The sequence below is a fragment of the Furipterus horrens genome, unplaced genomic scaffold, assembly GCF_987537825.1.
Source record: "Furipterus horrens unplaced genomic scaffold, mFurHor1.1.pri manual_scaffold_6, whole genome shotgun sequence".
NCBI classification, from domain to species: domain Eukaryota; kingdom Metazoa; phylum Chordata; class Mammalia; order Chiroptera; family Furipteridae; genus Furipterus; species Furipterus horrens.
In genome coordinates, this window is record NW_028327176.1 from 182,432,445 (window position 1) to 182,446,704 (window position 14,260).

General features: G+C 42.1%; 1 protein-coding gene across 2 annotated transcripts in view; it reads left to right on the forward strand.

Moving 5' to 3' along the window:
* The window catches only part of PLEKHG1 (pleckstrin homology and RhoGEF domain containing G1), a 128,881-nt gene extending 116,760 nt beyond the window's left edge, over positions 1–12,121 (forward strand). For both annotated transcript variants that reach the window (XM_090279976.1, XM_090279975.1), the window contains exons 15-16: positions 2,423–4,067; positions 10,131–12,121. In XM_090279976.1, coding sequence (XP_090136102.1) covers positions 2,423–4,067; positions 10,131–11,191 — 2,706 coding nt within the window. In that variant the 3' untranslated portion in view covers positions 11,192–12,121. The remainder of the gene's footprint in view (positions 1–2,422; positions 4,068–10,130) is intronic.
* Positions 12,122–14,260: the final 2,139 nt, after the last annotated feature.

Below are 14,260 nucleotides of genomic sequence, written 5' to 3' on the forward strand. Positions count from 1 at the left end.
TCTTTCCCTTGGACCCTTCAGCTGTGAAGAGAGTGGGGGTCTGCTGCATGGGCAACAGCAGACCCTCCATATCACCCTGCCCAGGCTCTGTAGCTTCAGCTTCGCTGGAGAGGACACTCCAGCGTCATCGTAAGAGGTCGATTCAACACGGGAGGAGACAGATACCGTGTCACTCCTGAGTCGGACTGCACAGCCATTCTCGGCGGTGCAGATAGACTCTTAAGAAGCTACACCATCGTCTCTCGAGACGGACGGCTGCCGACGACGATATATATATATAGAGAGAGAGGTGGAGGGGTGGGAGAGAAGGACAGGAAGGTTAAGTGCATATAGAAGCTGTACCTTAAGACACGGATGCAGATCCATTTCTGCCACTTAGACGCTGTATGACTATAGGCAGGCTGTTAACTTGACCAAGACTTAGTTTTCTAATTTACAGCATTGTTACAAAGTTTAAATGTGATCATATATTTTTAAAAGTGCTTATAGGACAACGCTTGGCACAAAGCGAGTGCTTCATAAGTGGCAGCTCTTGTCATATCGTTATTAAATAGCCGTAATGCTGAGCGTGAGGAAAACGGGGGAGGAAAGGCCCACCATACGGCTCTGGGGGACTGAGGGATCTGCCCTGCGTGCTTCTAGGTTGTGCCCAAGACGTCCTTAACCTAAGAGCTTCTTCAGTCCCGATGGTTTATGGGACGTAACATGTCAGCTTCTAAAGTAGTGCTGTCGTCATCTCAAGTGTAATTACCTCCAAAATATACGTTGATATTAACCGTTCAGGTTCCCTAAGTTTCTAAAAGGCCTGGGAATTTTTCTGGGATGATGTAAGACGGTATCTCTGGCTGCTTACAAAATCATTTTGTTGTACTTTCAAAGTGTTTTGTTGTGATTTAGCTAGTTAATGCTAACTTGTTTTATTTATAAAATGTAGGGACCAGGTTCCTATATTTTATAAACATTATACCAGTGCAGTCTGAGTAAGATTAAAGGGGAGAGAGACTGAAGGGTAAAAAAGACAGAGACGTGGATATAATACTGTGTATGGAATTGCGTGGGTACACATACATCCATATGTGTATGTAGTTATTTGTTCCTAGAACTCAAATGGTCCACAGTTCTACTATGTGGGGGAAAAAAATGAACAAAAGATTAAATAACTAATTAGATTTATTTTAGTTTTAAAATTGTAATAGAAAAAATAATATTCAGGATGAAATTTTATTCTTGCCCTCCCTACCTTTTATTTCCCTCCCTGATAAACAGGCAAACAGACATATTAACAGGTAGATATTCCAAGGCAATATGTATCCCAGTTTCATTGACAAGTAATGAAAAATTCTTGCTAATTTGACATTTCCAATAGGTTACTGTAGTGTTTTGATCAGAAAATATGTCCCTGGTACTAATTAGTTTTGCACTGATCTTAACCCTTTCAAATTAACTCTTTGATGCTAATCTGCATACTTACAGAGGGCCTCAGAGGACAGTCCACTCCCAGTCAGCACAATTGAGGTCCACCAAGAAAGGTTCCAAGTTATAAAAAACCCCATTGTGTTCTTTGATTAGACATCATTAATGTCACTCACATGTTACTTCCTAACAGGCATCTAAATATTACTTAACTAAATGTATTTCAAAGGCAAGGAAAAATGTCATTAGCTCAACAGTGGATTAAATTACATTCCTGCAACAAAGGCTCTTTGCCTAGAACCTGTAAACCAAGGCACTGCTGGTCAGGTTCATGGCAGGTCTGCAGATTTAAGGGGAAACCTTGGGACATGCAGCCACATTACTGACAGAGGCTCCTGGGACACCAAAAACCACATGAAGCCTCCTAGGAGTCAAGCCCAAAATACAAACCGGATACCCTGGCCCTTGATGTCTGTATGTATTCACTTATAGAATGTTATTTGCCAAGTGCACATCGGAGTTATTAGACATACCTAAGAAGTTTCTGTAGTTAACTGATTCCCTGCATTGGGACAAGGGATTGGAAGTCACACCTGGGTTTGAGTCCCCTGCATTGGGGTAAAGGATTTGGAGTCAGACCTGAAGTTGAGTTCTAGCCTTTCTAATGACTACTGAGAGCAAGTTATTAAGTTCTTATGAGCGTAGATTTCCTCACTGTGAAACTGATTCAGTCACATCTAATTCAGAGTGATTGTGAACATTAAGTTTGGAGGGTGTTTGCAAATGGCCTAGCTTATTTCTAAGCAAATACCAGTTCCTGTCCTTTCTGCTCCTTTTGCAAAAATCTGAGGTGCTTTTCAACACAGTTAAAATCAGCAGATGTTTACCAATCGTTTTCTTTATGAATTTTACAGTCTAGTGGGAGGGGCAGTGTGTAAATACAGGAGAACATCATAAGTTATGTATCCACGGTGCTGCGATTCAACCGATATGTTTCTATCCTCCTCAGGTTTCCAGAGAGGAAGGGTCTCCCCAGCGGACTTCGGCAGGGCCATCTCCTGCCCAGAGGAACAGTCAGCCCAGCAGTTCTTCCCTTCTCAGCGTGCTCCGCGGAGGGGGAGCCGTCAGAAACATCTGGACGGACCACCAGATCAGGCAAGCCCTGTTTCCCGGTCGACGGTCCCCACAGGAGCATGAGGATGATGAAGATGATTACCAGATGTTTGTGCCATCCTTCTCCTCTTCAGATTTGAACTCTACCAGACTGTGTGAAGATAGCACTTCGAGTCGCCCTTGCAGTTGGCACATGGGACAGATTGAGGCTGCAGAGACCACCAGCTCTGGCCACAGGGTTGTTAGGCGGGCTAGCAGTGCTGGCGAGAGCAACACATGCTCTCCTGAAATAAGAATCAGGGACAGTGATGGCTCTCAGTACAGCCCCCGAAGGGAACTGCAGAATGACCGTAACACAGAAGGGCAGGACAGAATGACTCCCTTCGGGTCATCTGTAGAGTTGACCATTGATGATATAGATCATGTCTATGATAACATAAGTTATGAGGACTTAAAAGTAATGGTTGCTAAACGAGAAGAAGCTGCATCCACTCCCTCAAAATCCACCAGGGACTCTGTTCGACCCAAGAGCACCCCAGAGCTAGCCTTGTCCAAAAGCCAAGCTAGCCACGAGAAGAGCTCTGTGCACACAAACGGAGATGGACTGCAGACAGGTCAAGAGGTGTCGGACCAAAGCACACATGAACTTGAGCTGGTTGAGGAAAACATCTATGACACTATTCGGCTTCCAGACCCACTCTCACTGGATTTCAAAGGCAGCAGCCTGCAGCGTCCCAAGAGGAGCACGTTCTTGGGTCTGGAGGCCGACTTTGCGTGCTGTGAAAGCCTGAGGCCCTTTGTGTCCCAGGACAGCCTCCAGTTCAGTGAGGACGACACGCCTAACCACCAGGGAGCCTCTGACAATGACTATCTGAGTTTGCTGTATGACTCTTTCAGCTGCAACTTGCCTCTAGCTGATAAGTCTATATCTGATAAACTGTCTGAAGAAGTAGATGAAATCTGGAATGACCTGGAAAATTACATCAAGAAAAACGAAGTCAAAGCTAGAGACCGGCTCCTCGCAGCATTTCCCGTTAGCAAAGATGACGAGCCAGACAGGCTGCACTCGGAGAGTGTGCCTGAGCTGAGCAAGGACTTGGGGCGGGCCCTGTACACGCTCTCGCTCCCCGAGCACCGTGCCTTCCTCACGCCGCTGAAGGACAGGCCCGGCAGAGCTAGCCGGGCCAGCTGCCCCTTGGAAGAAGACCTCATATCCAAAGAAGGCTCCTTTATGAGTCTGAACCAGCTCTCATTGGCCAGTGAAGTGCCTCCCATGGAAAATCCCTATGACTTGGCTAACAGCAGTCTGTCCCAAACAGACCTCGACAACCCTGACCCTGGTGCAGATGCCACAGATAAGACCAAAAGCAGAGTCTTTATGATGGCTAGGCAGTACAGTCAGAAGATCAAGAAGGCAAATCAGCTTTTGAAAGTGAAAAGCCCAGAGCTGGAGCAGCCAGCAGCGAGCCAACAGCATAAATCTGTGCACAAAGACCTGGCAGCCATCTTAGAAGACAAGAAGCAAGGAGGGTCCGCCATCGGTACGTTCCTTCATGCTGCTTTCCTGCCTTCTTGAAAGTAAGATGTGAGAGCAGCTTTCTGGTTCTCAATTTCCTTAAAACCGTGAGAACATTGTCACTCAGACATACCTTCTCTCATAGTGAGACCACAGACTTACTAATGTGGGCTGTCAAAAAGTTAATTTTCCTCCCGCCTCTGTAAGTTCTTCTGGCTGAGCTAATGATCAGATTGATGTGAGACCTATTAGTGCGAGAAAATGTCCAAAATTTATTACAGATGTATTAATACATGCGGGGGGCCCTAAGAATATGAGATTCCAGGACACATTAGGCAGTTGAGGTTTATATGTCATTCTGGAGCTAAGGAGAAGGGGGGCAGTTTGGTATTTCAAAGGGCAGGAAGGCAACTCACCTGGAGAAAAGCCACGTTTGGTAAATAAATGTTTGGGGAGCCATCTTTAACAACAGGACACAGAACGCTGGACAAATGGGCCTTGGTAGGTTCCTCCTTGTCTGTCACTGGTTGTTATTAAACTATAGAAGGATGGCTCCCTTCCTGAAGCAGCTCCTTTATCTCAATTCCTTTTAGGAAGTTAGGGGGAAGGTCAAGGCTTTCACCAGTGTCTTCCTTTTCTTAAAAATAACCAGCTTAAAATAATCAATATCCCCAAAGGCACATTTTGGGCTGGCAAACTCTGTTTCTCTTCACCGGCAAGCGACACGTGCCCTTCCGCACCTCACCGACTCGAGCGTGATTTGGCCTCAGAGGGTTTTGTTATGCATGTACCATGTACCATTGTCCCTTCAGACTTGATGTTGAAGTTTTCTCTAACATAATCTGAACCGCAGGAAATAGTCATCAGTTTAGCGTGTGGCATCTAGAGCTGTTCCCCATGCAGCAGGACGTCAGGAGGACTAGCTCATGTGAGCGTTGAAGGTTTGGAAGCATAAGGAATAAAATTGCTCTTTGCTCCAGAATCCCAACAAAAATGCCTCCTTCTCCTAAGGGACAAAAAAATCCTTTCTGCATTTTTTTTTTTTACCTGTTTACCCTATAACTCAGTTGTTTTCGCATGTGTTTCGGTTACTAGTTGATTTTTTTTAATAGCTATCATGCACTTAATATCAATGCCTAAAGTACACTTGGTATTCTCATATACGCTCCCAATATGTTTAATTCTTTTAGTCAAGCCTCCTTTGTGGGGCTGAACTAAACCAGGACCTCAGGGATGATATTGGCACAATTAGGACTAAAGGAATGAGATGTTCGTGGCTTGACTTCTTCCTCTGTTACGAAGAAGTACATACATCCTGGCTAAATTAGAGAGGGTTCTGGAGGACAAAACTTAACACTGATCTTGGTGGTGGAGCAGAGAGAGAATAAAGGATACAACTGTCATGAAAAGAACCCCCCCACACACACACCCTCAGGGCACCAGCTCTCTCACCTGAGGACCTTGTCATGTTCAAATCCAGAGAGATTTCTGGGGTTAGGCCCAGGAATTAGCATTTCAAATCAGTGTGGCCTTTCAACCATATTTTAAGATTCCCTGCCCTAGATTTTCTGACAAAGGACCATTTTAGTATCAAATGAAAAGAGACCATTCTTGAATTAAAAGTAAAAGCCAGACAGCTCAGTATCAGGGCACATTCAGATACTTTAGCTTGATGGTGAGATGGCCTCTCTGGCCAGGTTGATGTCACTATCCTCCTTTTTGGGGGATTGACTTCTTTGTCTTCACGGAAACCATAAAATAAGAAGTGGATATCCGAGTCCTAAATGAATCTACAAGTTACATGACAAGAATCTATAGGGTGTTTTTTTTGTTTTGTTTTGTTTTTTAATTTTGAGGGTATTTGTGAATTGTCTAATGCTCTACTCTTTTCCTGGAGCTAATCATATAATAAAATTTCTTAACAGATAAGGACGTTAAGCCCTGGAATTGTTACCTGAAGGATTTTACAGACCCTCTTTGAGATGTTCTTCTTTTTAAATAAAGGTTAAAAGTGACTTCTGTATGAATCTGAGATACTAGATCACAATATATTGTTCTCTTTGCACTAATATGCTTGAATTAGTTCATGTCCCCTTTGCAACATTAGGTTGCTAAGCTGATTAGTTGTTATACATAAAAAACATGGCTGAGTTCCTGCTGCAGAAGGACTATTTGGGGTCATAGGCGGCACTGGGAACAGCAGTGAATTAGCAGTGCAACCACTGACCGGATCTGGGCAAGGACCCCTCAGAATGGGAGAAAATAAAATACTGACGTTTCTGATGATGGATGGATTATGCCAGCACACTCATTTAAAAAGTGGTGCTCACCTGAACCAGGTTGTTTTGAACATAGACCATCCACTGAAATGCAAAACTCCAACCCTGACAGAAGCACATCCTTCCACACTGCACCTGCGGCTTATAGCAACCTCGAATAGTCTTCTTGATTAACCTTCTTTTAAGTATGAATAGATTTCCCTGTGTGGTTTTCTTTTGCTTTTCACTTTTGGTTGGTTCTTTTTGTGTTGCCTACTGGTGTGTCTTGGGATCCCATAGACTCTCTTCTCAGCTGTGTGTCTGGGTCCTTTCTTGACATGGTGGGCTGCTATTATGTTCTCCCCAACAAAGAGGAGAAACTCTCGCCCAAGTCATCTTCTGAGAGAGGAGTCGTCCCTAGGGCCTTCCGTCTCTCGGACCTGAGGAATCTTCCATCTGGGTGGATCGAGACCACTTCCTGTGCCCACTAGGGTTTCAATCAGTTGACGTGATGACTCCTTTTCTCTCTCTCGTTTATCTGGGCACAGGACCTCGTAATCGAATGGACCGATTCTCCAGACTTCTTCGTGTGGGCCTTGCCACTTTGCCAGGAGCTTGCTCTCGGTGTTGTGCAGAAGGAGGAGCACCCTATTCACCTGCTGAAACTCTCGAGCACCTTTATTGAACTCTCTAGCCGGGGTCTAGAGGCCCTGGGTCAGATTTCTGCCTAGAATTCACCCAACCAGGTCTAGTCGCTCCTACCTTTTAGAGCCTGATGTAGCCTGTTTGCTTTCCTCCTGATAGTCTTTGAGGCCAACGAGGCCTTGGGGTTCCCTTTTCTGTGATGTTTTACATGGGAAGAAATGCCACACAGGCTTGAGGAATTCCCCTCCTTGTGCGAAGCAGGGAAAGCAAAAGAACACTTTATGCTTCATTCTGCATCTCCAGCCACGTCAGAAACACTGATTTTAATCCTCTGCCTTGAAAACAGTATAGTTCATACTTCTCTCAACAAGCATCCCTTCAAATTTTTATCTGGAATCATTAAAAACCCTGCCTTTTAAACTCACAAAAGAGAAAGAAACCAGAGACAGCCTTGGGGTTGTCACATAATGATAATGTGCATGTTCTATAAAGACTATTAATGGCAGATCAAGGATGAGGGCAAACTTTGATCCAGTTGGCTGATACTAAGGTTTTTAGGCTAGTGTCATCTTGGGCTGGCCATTTCCTACACATCTGGCTCAGGAAATCTAACGACAGCTGTTCCTCTGGGAGCTTCTCTCGTTCACATAGGCATCAAGCAAGTTATAGTCTCTCTTAGAAGGTCAAGCTTAGACCAAAAAACAAAACAAAACAAAACTTGGATAGACGCAGTGTATTGTCTACCTGTGAGATACTTTTTATTCCAAACTTATAAATGGCCAAATTTTTAATATCCAAAGATAAAATGTATGCATTATGAGTTACCTATAGGGAGCATTTTAATCAGAGGTTATCTTCTGTTTCTCCGTTGCCAGCTATACCCCTGATTTTGAGGCTGCCTTTCCACTCTCAGTGGCATGGACTTAGGGGAAGTACACCCATTTTCAACACCATGCTGAAAATAGAAGGAGGCACTCTAAAAATTATCTGAATAATGAAGTAGTTCTTGCGACCAGTTTCTATCTCGAACTATGCGTGGGGCTCTGTAGGGATTTTCCCCAAGATTAAAAGCTCATGGACTAGCTAGAATAATAAACTAGCCCATATAAAACAACTAGCAACATAAGAGTGTATGTGTGTACACAGGCATGTACATGCATTTGTATACAACCAGTGCTTACTATCAGCTGACATTAAGTATATACAAGTGCACACTAAGTATATAAGACTTCAGAGAAGATAAATCAGAAAAGGATTCATGGAAGGGGTAAGGCTTTTGGGGGGTTTTGAGACGTAAATAGGACTTAATCAAAGGAAGAAGAGTATGATAAGTAGGGGGGGAAGACATGAGAAATAGTACAGATATTTCGGGTGACACATGGTTTCAGATTATCTGGGCCACCATGTTCTTAAGTCAAGAACTAATTGTTCTTACAAGACTCTGTGGTTACATCTGGGTACTAGAATAATGTGACCGCATTTTTAAATTAGCTCTCACTGCTTTCCCCAAAGTTATCTTCTTGGGACCTTGTGAAAGTTGAGAGCGGTCCCAGTTCAGCTGTGGGGTCGGCTCAGGGCCATAGTGTAAGTGAGAATGGCTTGGGCAGGACGGTCTGACTTTCAGGTGTGACTGTAACCACTGTTTATGTCTAAAGGTCCAGCTGCCTTTGGCTGGGTTTCATAGTTAATGAAACATCGTAGATTTCAGGATGGCTCACATGGGTACCTTGGTATCCATGTAGACTTTTCAATCTCATAAGGGGTTGTCAGATCTTAATTGGTATTGAGAGTCTTTACTATGCCCTTTCAGGAAGGAGTAATAGCTCAAGTATTGATTACTAGAAATGCTCCTCTAATAACCTCTGGCCTTCCAAGGAATTTGGATTTGAAAACCTGAACAAACTGACAATCTGAAGTTAAACAGATTATTTAGCCTGACTGTGGAGACCAGGGCACGAGTAATTTGAGAGGTTTGCAATTAAAGGACACACAGAATAACAGCAGGTTGTTTTCTGTCCTCATAGAAGATGGACTCAAAAGAAATGGCAGAAACTGAACTAAAGTTTTATTTTAAATTTATTGAAGAATTTACTAAAAATATAAATAGCTTAAAGAAGAAGAAAATGTAATGTCACTTGCCGATTATCCTACGTGGGATAGATGCCCTTCCTAGAGACCGTGGAGATGTGGTCTGAGTGATTTATAGGGTACATGGAATTCTTTGATTCTTGGGTAGTTGTGTGGGTAGCTGGTTGGGGGTTCAGAGGGAAACTGCTCTTGAAATTGACATCTCTGGGCTCTCTCTCTTAAATCATTCCTGGCCCAAGAGAATGCTCTATTCATAGTAGGGTTCTGTTAATGTCTTTAGAAAAGTTGTCCTCAGAAGTAGAGCAGAGAAGAGAATGACCTCATAGGTTAATTTGAAGTGGCAATAGCTTTTGTGGGAGTAATAGTCCAATCCTGTTCTGGAACCAATACTAGAGGCATTGGAGTATCAATTTTATGCACAGATGGTTCGTTCTTAATGTCAGTGCCCAGCTTCTTGGGGATGGGAAAGGATATATGTATGGGTCGATCAATACCTGCAGTTCTGAAGTGCTATAAAGGAGGACCCCCCCCCTGTGGACAATGATTCCCAAGACTGGCTATGGAGGGTCTGCCTGGAAACAAGAAGTTTGGGAGCAGCTGCAGAGAGCAGACTCTCCTGAGAGTAGTTGTCTGAGAGCAACCAAGACTGGTGAGGAGCCAGGAGCACCATTGCATGGTGGATTGCTGTCATGTTTCTTTTAATGGCCACTTGAGTTATTTTTTGTTGACTTGAGTTTAGCTCTGACTTTCCTATTTTTATGATGTCTGTTTCAGCACTGACACTATTTCATGCTCATAAAGAACACTAAAACTTTTCAGTACAAATAGCAAACACTTACAGACCTACTGTTGAAATAAAATAATATAGAATTAGATAAATGAACTTTTAGGTGGCATTTTTATTTTTTATTAAACTGTGGATTATTTTATTAGTTTGTGTCGCTTAGAGGTCAGTGGTTAGTCATCCTCAAACTTAAAAGTCCTGTCTACTGTTTAATTTTTTTTAGAATATGTTGGAAGGTTATGTTCTTATTTCTATAATCTTCCCATGTAGGAATAATCCTGTGTGTATCTTTGTTTTGATATTTGCCTTCCAGGTGCCAGGATTGCTGAGTATTCCCAACTGTATGACCAGATTATATTCAGAGAGTCTCCATTTAAGACTCAGAAGGACGGCTGGGCCAGCCCTCAAGAATCCTCCAGCCTCAGAGCTGCATCACCTTCACAGGCCCAGCATGGTAGTGAGGACTGGCTTTTGCATTCAACCTATAGTAATGGAGAATTAGCAGATTTTTGTCTTCAGCCAGAGCAAGACCTGAAGCCAAAATATCCCACTTTGGAAATCAACACAAAAAGTACTCCAAGACAGTTGTCCACGGCTTGCTCTGTGCCTTCTCTTCAAACCTCCGACCATCTGCTGGGCCCCATGCAGAGACACAGCGTGGTAGTCAGTCAGCCCAACAAAGAGATCTCATGTCAGGGCCATTTTTACAGCTCTTTGGGCCGGAAAGGAATCAGTGCTAAATCTCAGCCTTATAACAGGTCTCAGTCATCTTCCTCCGTCTTGATAAATAAGTCAGTGGATTCCATCAACTACTCCAATGAAACGGGAAGCAAACCGCTGCCGTCTTCACACAGAAGTTCAAGGTGTGAGAGTCGCGAGGATTTGCTGCCAGGTATAGGGGACTCGTGTCCACAGGGTACTGGAAAACGCTCAGATCTCACTCTCCAAGACTCACAGAAAGTTCTGGTAGTGAACAGAAACTTACCCTTAAATGCCCAAATAGCTACCCAGAACTATTTTTCCAATTTCAAGGAGACCGAAGGAGATGAAGATGACTATGTGGAAATAAAGTCAGAGGAAGATGAGTCAGAGTTAGAGCTGTCTCACCATCGGAGAAAGAAATCTGACCCGAAGACTGCAGACGCTGCCATTTCCGACGTCTGCCGCGAGGACACGTCTTACTCTTTGAAAAATACGTGCACTCCAAAAAAGCCAGTAAGTGACAAACTTGGGGTTTCACCCTATCTGACACCATACAACGATCCTGACAAACTGAATGACTATCTTTGGAGGGGCCCATCTCCCAATCAGCAAAACATTGTCCAGAGCCTAAGGGAAAAATTCCAGTGTCTCAGTTCTAGCAGCTTTGCCTAAGGTTCTTCTTCGCAGCAGCTGCCCGAATTAACTTCTTCCTCTGCTCACGACTAACAGATCCCAAGAGGTGTTTTATATGTACCAGAGTCAAATGATTTTGTAATAACCAGAGGCGTAAAATGTACTTTCTTTTACAGCACAACTTTTTGAAACGGCTGATGATCCAGCCAGGATTGTACTGTAGCTGATGTTAGCATCTAACTGTTTTCTGATGCCGGTTGTCTTCATGTTTCATGTTAAGTCAGTCTTACTTGAAAAGGTCTAGGTTTCTTTTTTCTTTTTTAACCAGAAGGCCGTATCATTTTTTCCCCATATTCTGACACAAGTGTCCAGACTGTAAGAAGGGTGACACTCCTCTCATTATCCAGAAGCCACGAGCAGTTTCACCAAAGGACTCCAACGTAGCAAGGAGGCTTTTCCCTGTTTTTAAAAGGAAACTAAAGCTATTTAAAGGATTACGCGTATTATATCGGGCATTTTTGTTCCATTTATGGTAAGACCCTAGAATAATTTAAGCTAAGGATGTCTAATTGGCGTATAGTCTATGGTTTCTATTCTGATATTCCTACATCAGTTTATGATAAGGCAGAACTGGTGTAACTATTGGAAATGAGAATGTTACAAAAGTCTTCACCTGGATTTCTAGACAAGGCCTGGAGAACGTGTTGCTTATCACATTTATTTTGTGGTTTCTGGGGCATAACGAAGGATTTCTTCAATGGTCTCAAGAAGACCAAGGGCCAGAAAATGCAAATTGACTTAACTTTTAGAAAAAATGGGTTGACATATAGGACCAGCTTGATTATACTTCTACTCATTTCAGTTGAAGGGCTGGGAGGAATAGGACTGTTCTTACTATTTTTTGTGCCTGTTTCTAATCAACTCGAAGTCAACCACAAGCTAAAATGAAGCAAAGCACTTTAAAGTTTCCCTTTCTGGAGCCGTTTTTCATATGAACTATTTGTGAGTGTTGCACTCAGCCAGATGACCTGATCGCAGCCTGGAGGATTTCCGTGACTGCAACGAAATTTGTTTCCTGAAGCAAATATAATGTGGGGGGACTTTTCTCATTGTTCTGAGACATATAGAAGAATGGAATCTTTGGTTAACAAGTTCTGGCTAATAACATCTTTTTGTGATTATGGTCTTGAAATAGTCCTTCATTGTGATAGATTGTGTTAATATAACTTCATGGAAGGAAACTAAAAAAGCAAAAAGCTTGTTGAGTAGAAGGCAAAATCAATGAAGCCGAAGAGGAAAATGAAGGTGGGTTTGTTGCTCCTTTATAAAAATATTCAATTTTACTGAAGACTCCAGTCAGGGCAACAAGAATGTATCTCCAGCAGCAGCTTCTGTATTCTCATTTTAAGCAGTTTTACAGTCTGTGACACCCGGCTTCTCACTTTTCATTTTAAAAGATAGGATAATATGTGTAGGGCAAGGGATCTGGGCTTTTCATTTGAAAGGTGAGGAATGATATTTATTTGAATCAGTGGCATCTTATCCTACTTCTTTCCCTCTTTTTAAGTCCTATGCCTCTTTTTCTTAACTGTACAACCTAAAATGTGACCATCATTATTGTACGAACAGGTGCCTATGGCATTCACTTTTCTTTTTAAATAACAAAACGTAACCCAAGCTTTTTGCTTCTCCATACTATTCTTGGCATGGTTCTGGAAACATTTCTTCTTTCCAGTCCTTTCTTTAAACGTGGTAAGAGTCTTCAAGATTAGCAGTATCAGAACAGACAAGCACTGTAAGAAGGTATATTCTTAGACTTGCTAGGGGTATTTCTCAGTGTGTTGAAAACAAAGTTACCTAACTCTTCTTGACCCAAGAATGCAGTCTTGCCTTTTGCCTTTTCCTTTCTATGACCAACATTCTATAGTGTCCACATTACTGTGGTGTCTTACTCTCGGAAATGATTAATTCTTAACACCAGTGTCTTGTTGACAGCTTGGATACCACCTACAGGAATACAGCCCGCTGCACAATGCAGATGTCTCACTATAGAAAATGTGTACGCGGCCACCTTTAGGGTCTTGGACAAATCTCAAATTGTATAGATCACTTCTGCCAGCCAGGATGCAGATGTTGAGAGCTGTGTGTATATATATAAAATCATGTTTGTATTTTTCCTCAGAATTATCAATTAAGTGCTTTTGTTTGAAATAGCTTGTTTTGGAGGTGGGGTGAGGATGTATATAATTGAAGAAATAGGGGTATATGTGTACTTCTAAGTATGTCACATTTTTATTAAGTCTCTGTATTGATGGTTCAATTTCTTTTTTATCAGTTCATTTTTCACCTACTTTATTCTTTGTGCAAAAAAAATGCATCTAAGAAAACATAGTTTAAATATTGTATATAAGTTAATGAAAGTAATGCTCATTATTTAATAAAGTTTATAAAGTACAAAGTTAATTAGAGTGTGAATTCATGTGTTTACTCTAGAAAGGTCAACTGTGTCCAAACTACATTTAGTAACAGTTTTTCTGGCCTTATGATCCATGCAGAAAATGGCTCAGGGTAGTGATGATATACCATATTCCAATGACAGACCATTTTCTTTATCTTCGGATTACTTTTGAAATTCTGACTTGAATGTCTTGGATGGTATTTGTTTTCTTCACAGGGGGCTAGATATATCACTAGATTATCTTTATTTATTTAGTTTGTAGTAACAAGACATTCTTTTACTCTTTCAGTATTAAATTTAAAAATTAATGTAAAATTTTTTGACAAAAATTAAGGCTTTTTTCATGTAATTTCATGCTCTGAATTCTTTGATAGACAAAAATTTTGCAAATAAAAGCATGTTGATATAAATTGATCATTATGGACACTTTCTAAAGCAATTCCATTTCCAAGTATAAGTAACACCCTACTCCAGTAAAGTGAAAATATGTGTTGCCTGACTTTCCTCATACAAAGGCAGATGGCTTTCAGTTTTTCTTTAGAGTGGTTTAGAGTGAAGAGTTCCTGACATCACACTGAGGACTCATCTGACTTACTGGATCTTCCTTCCCCTTCCACCTTGAAGTTGAAAGCGGATGGGGTTTGCTCTTT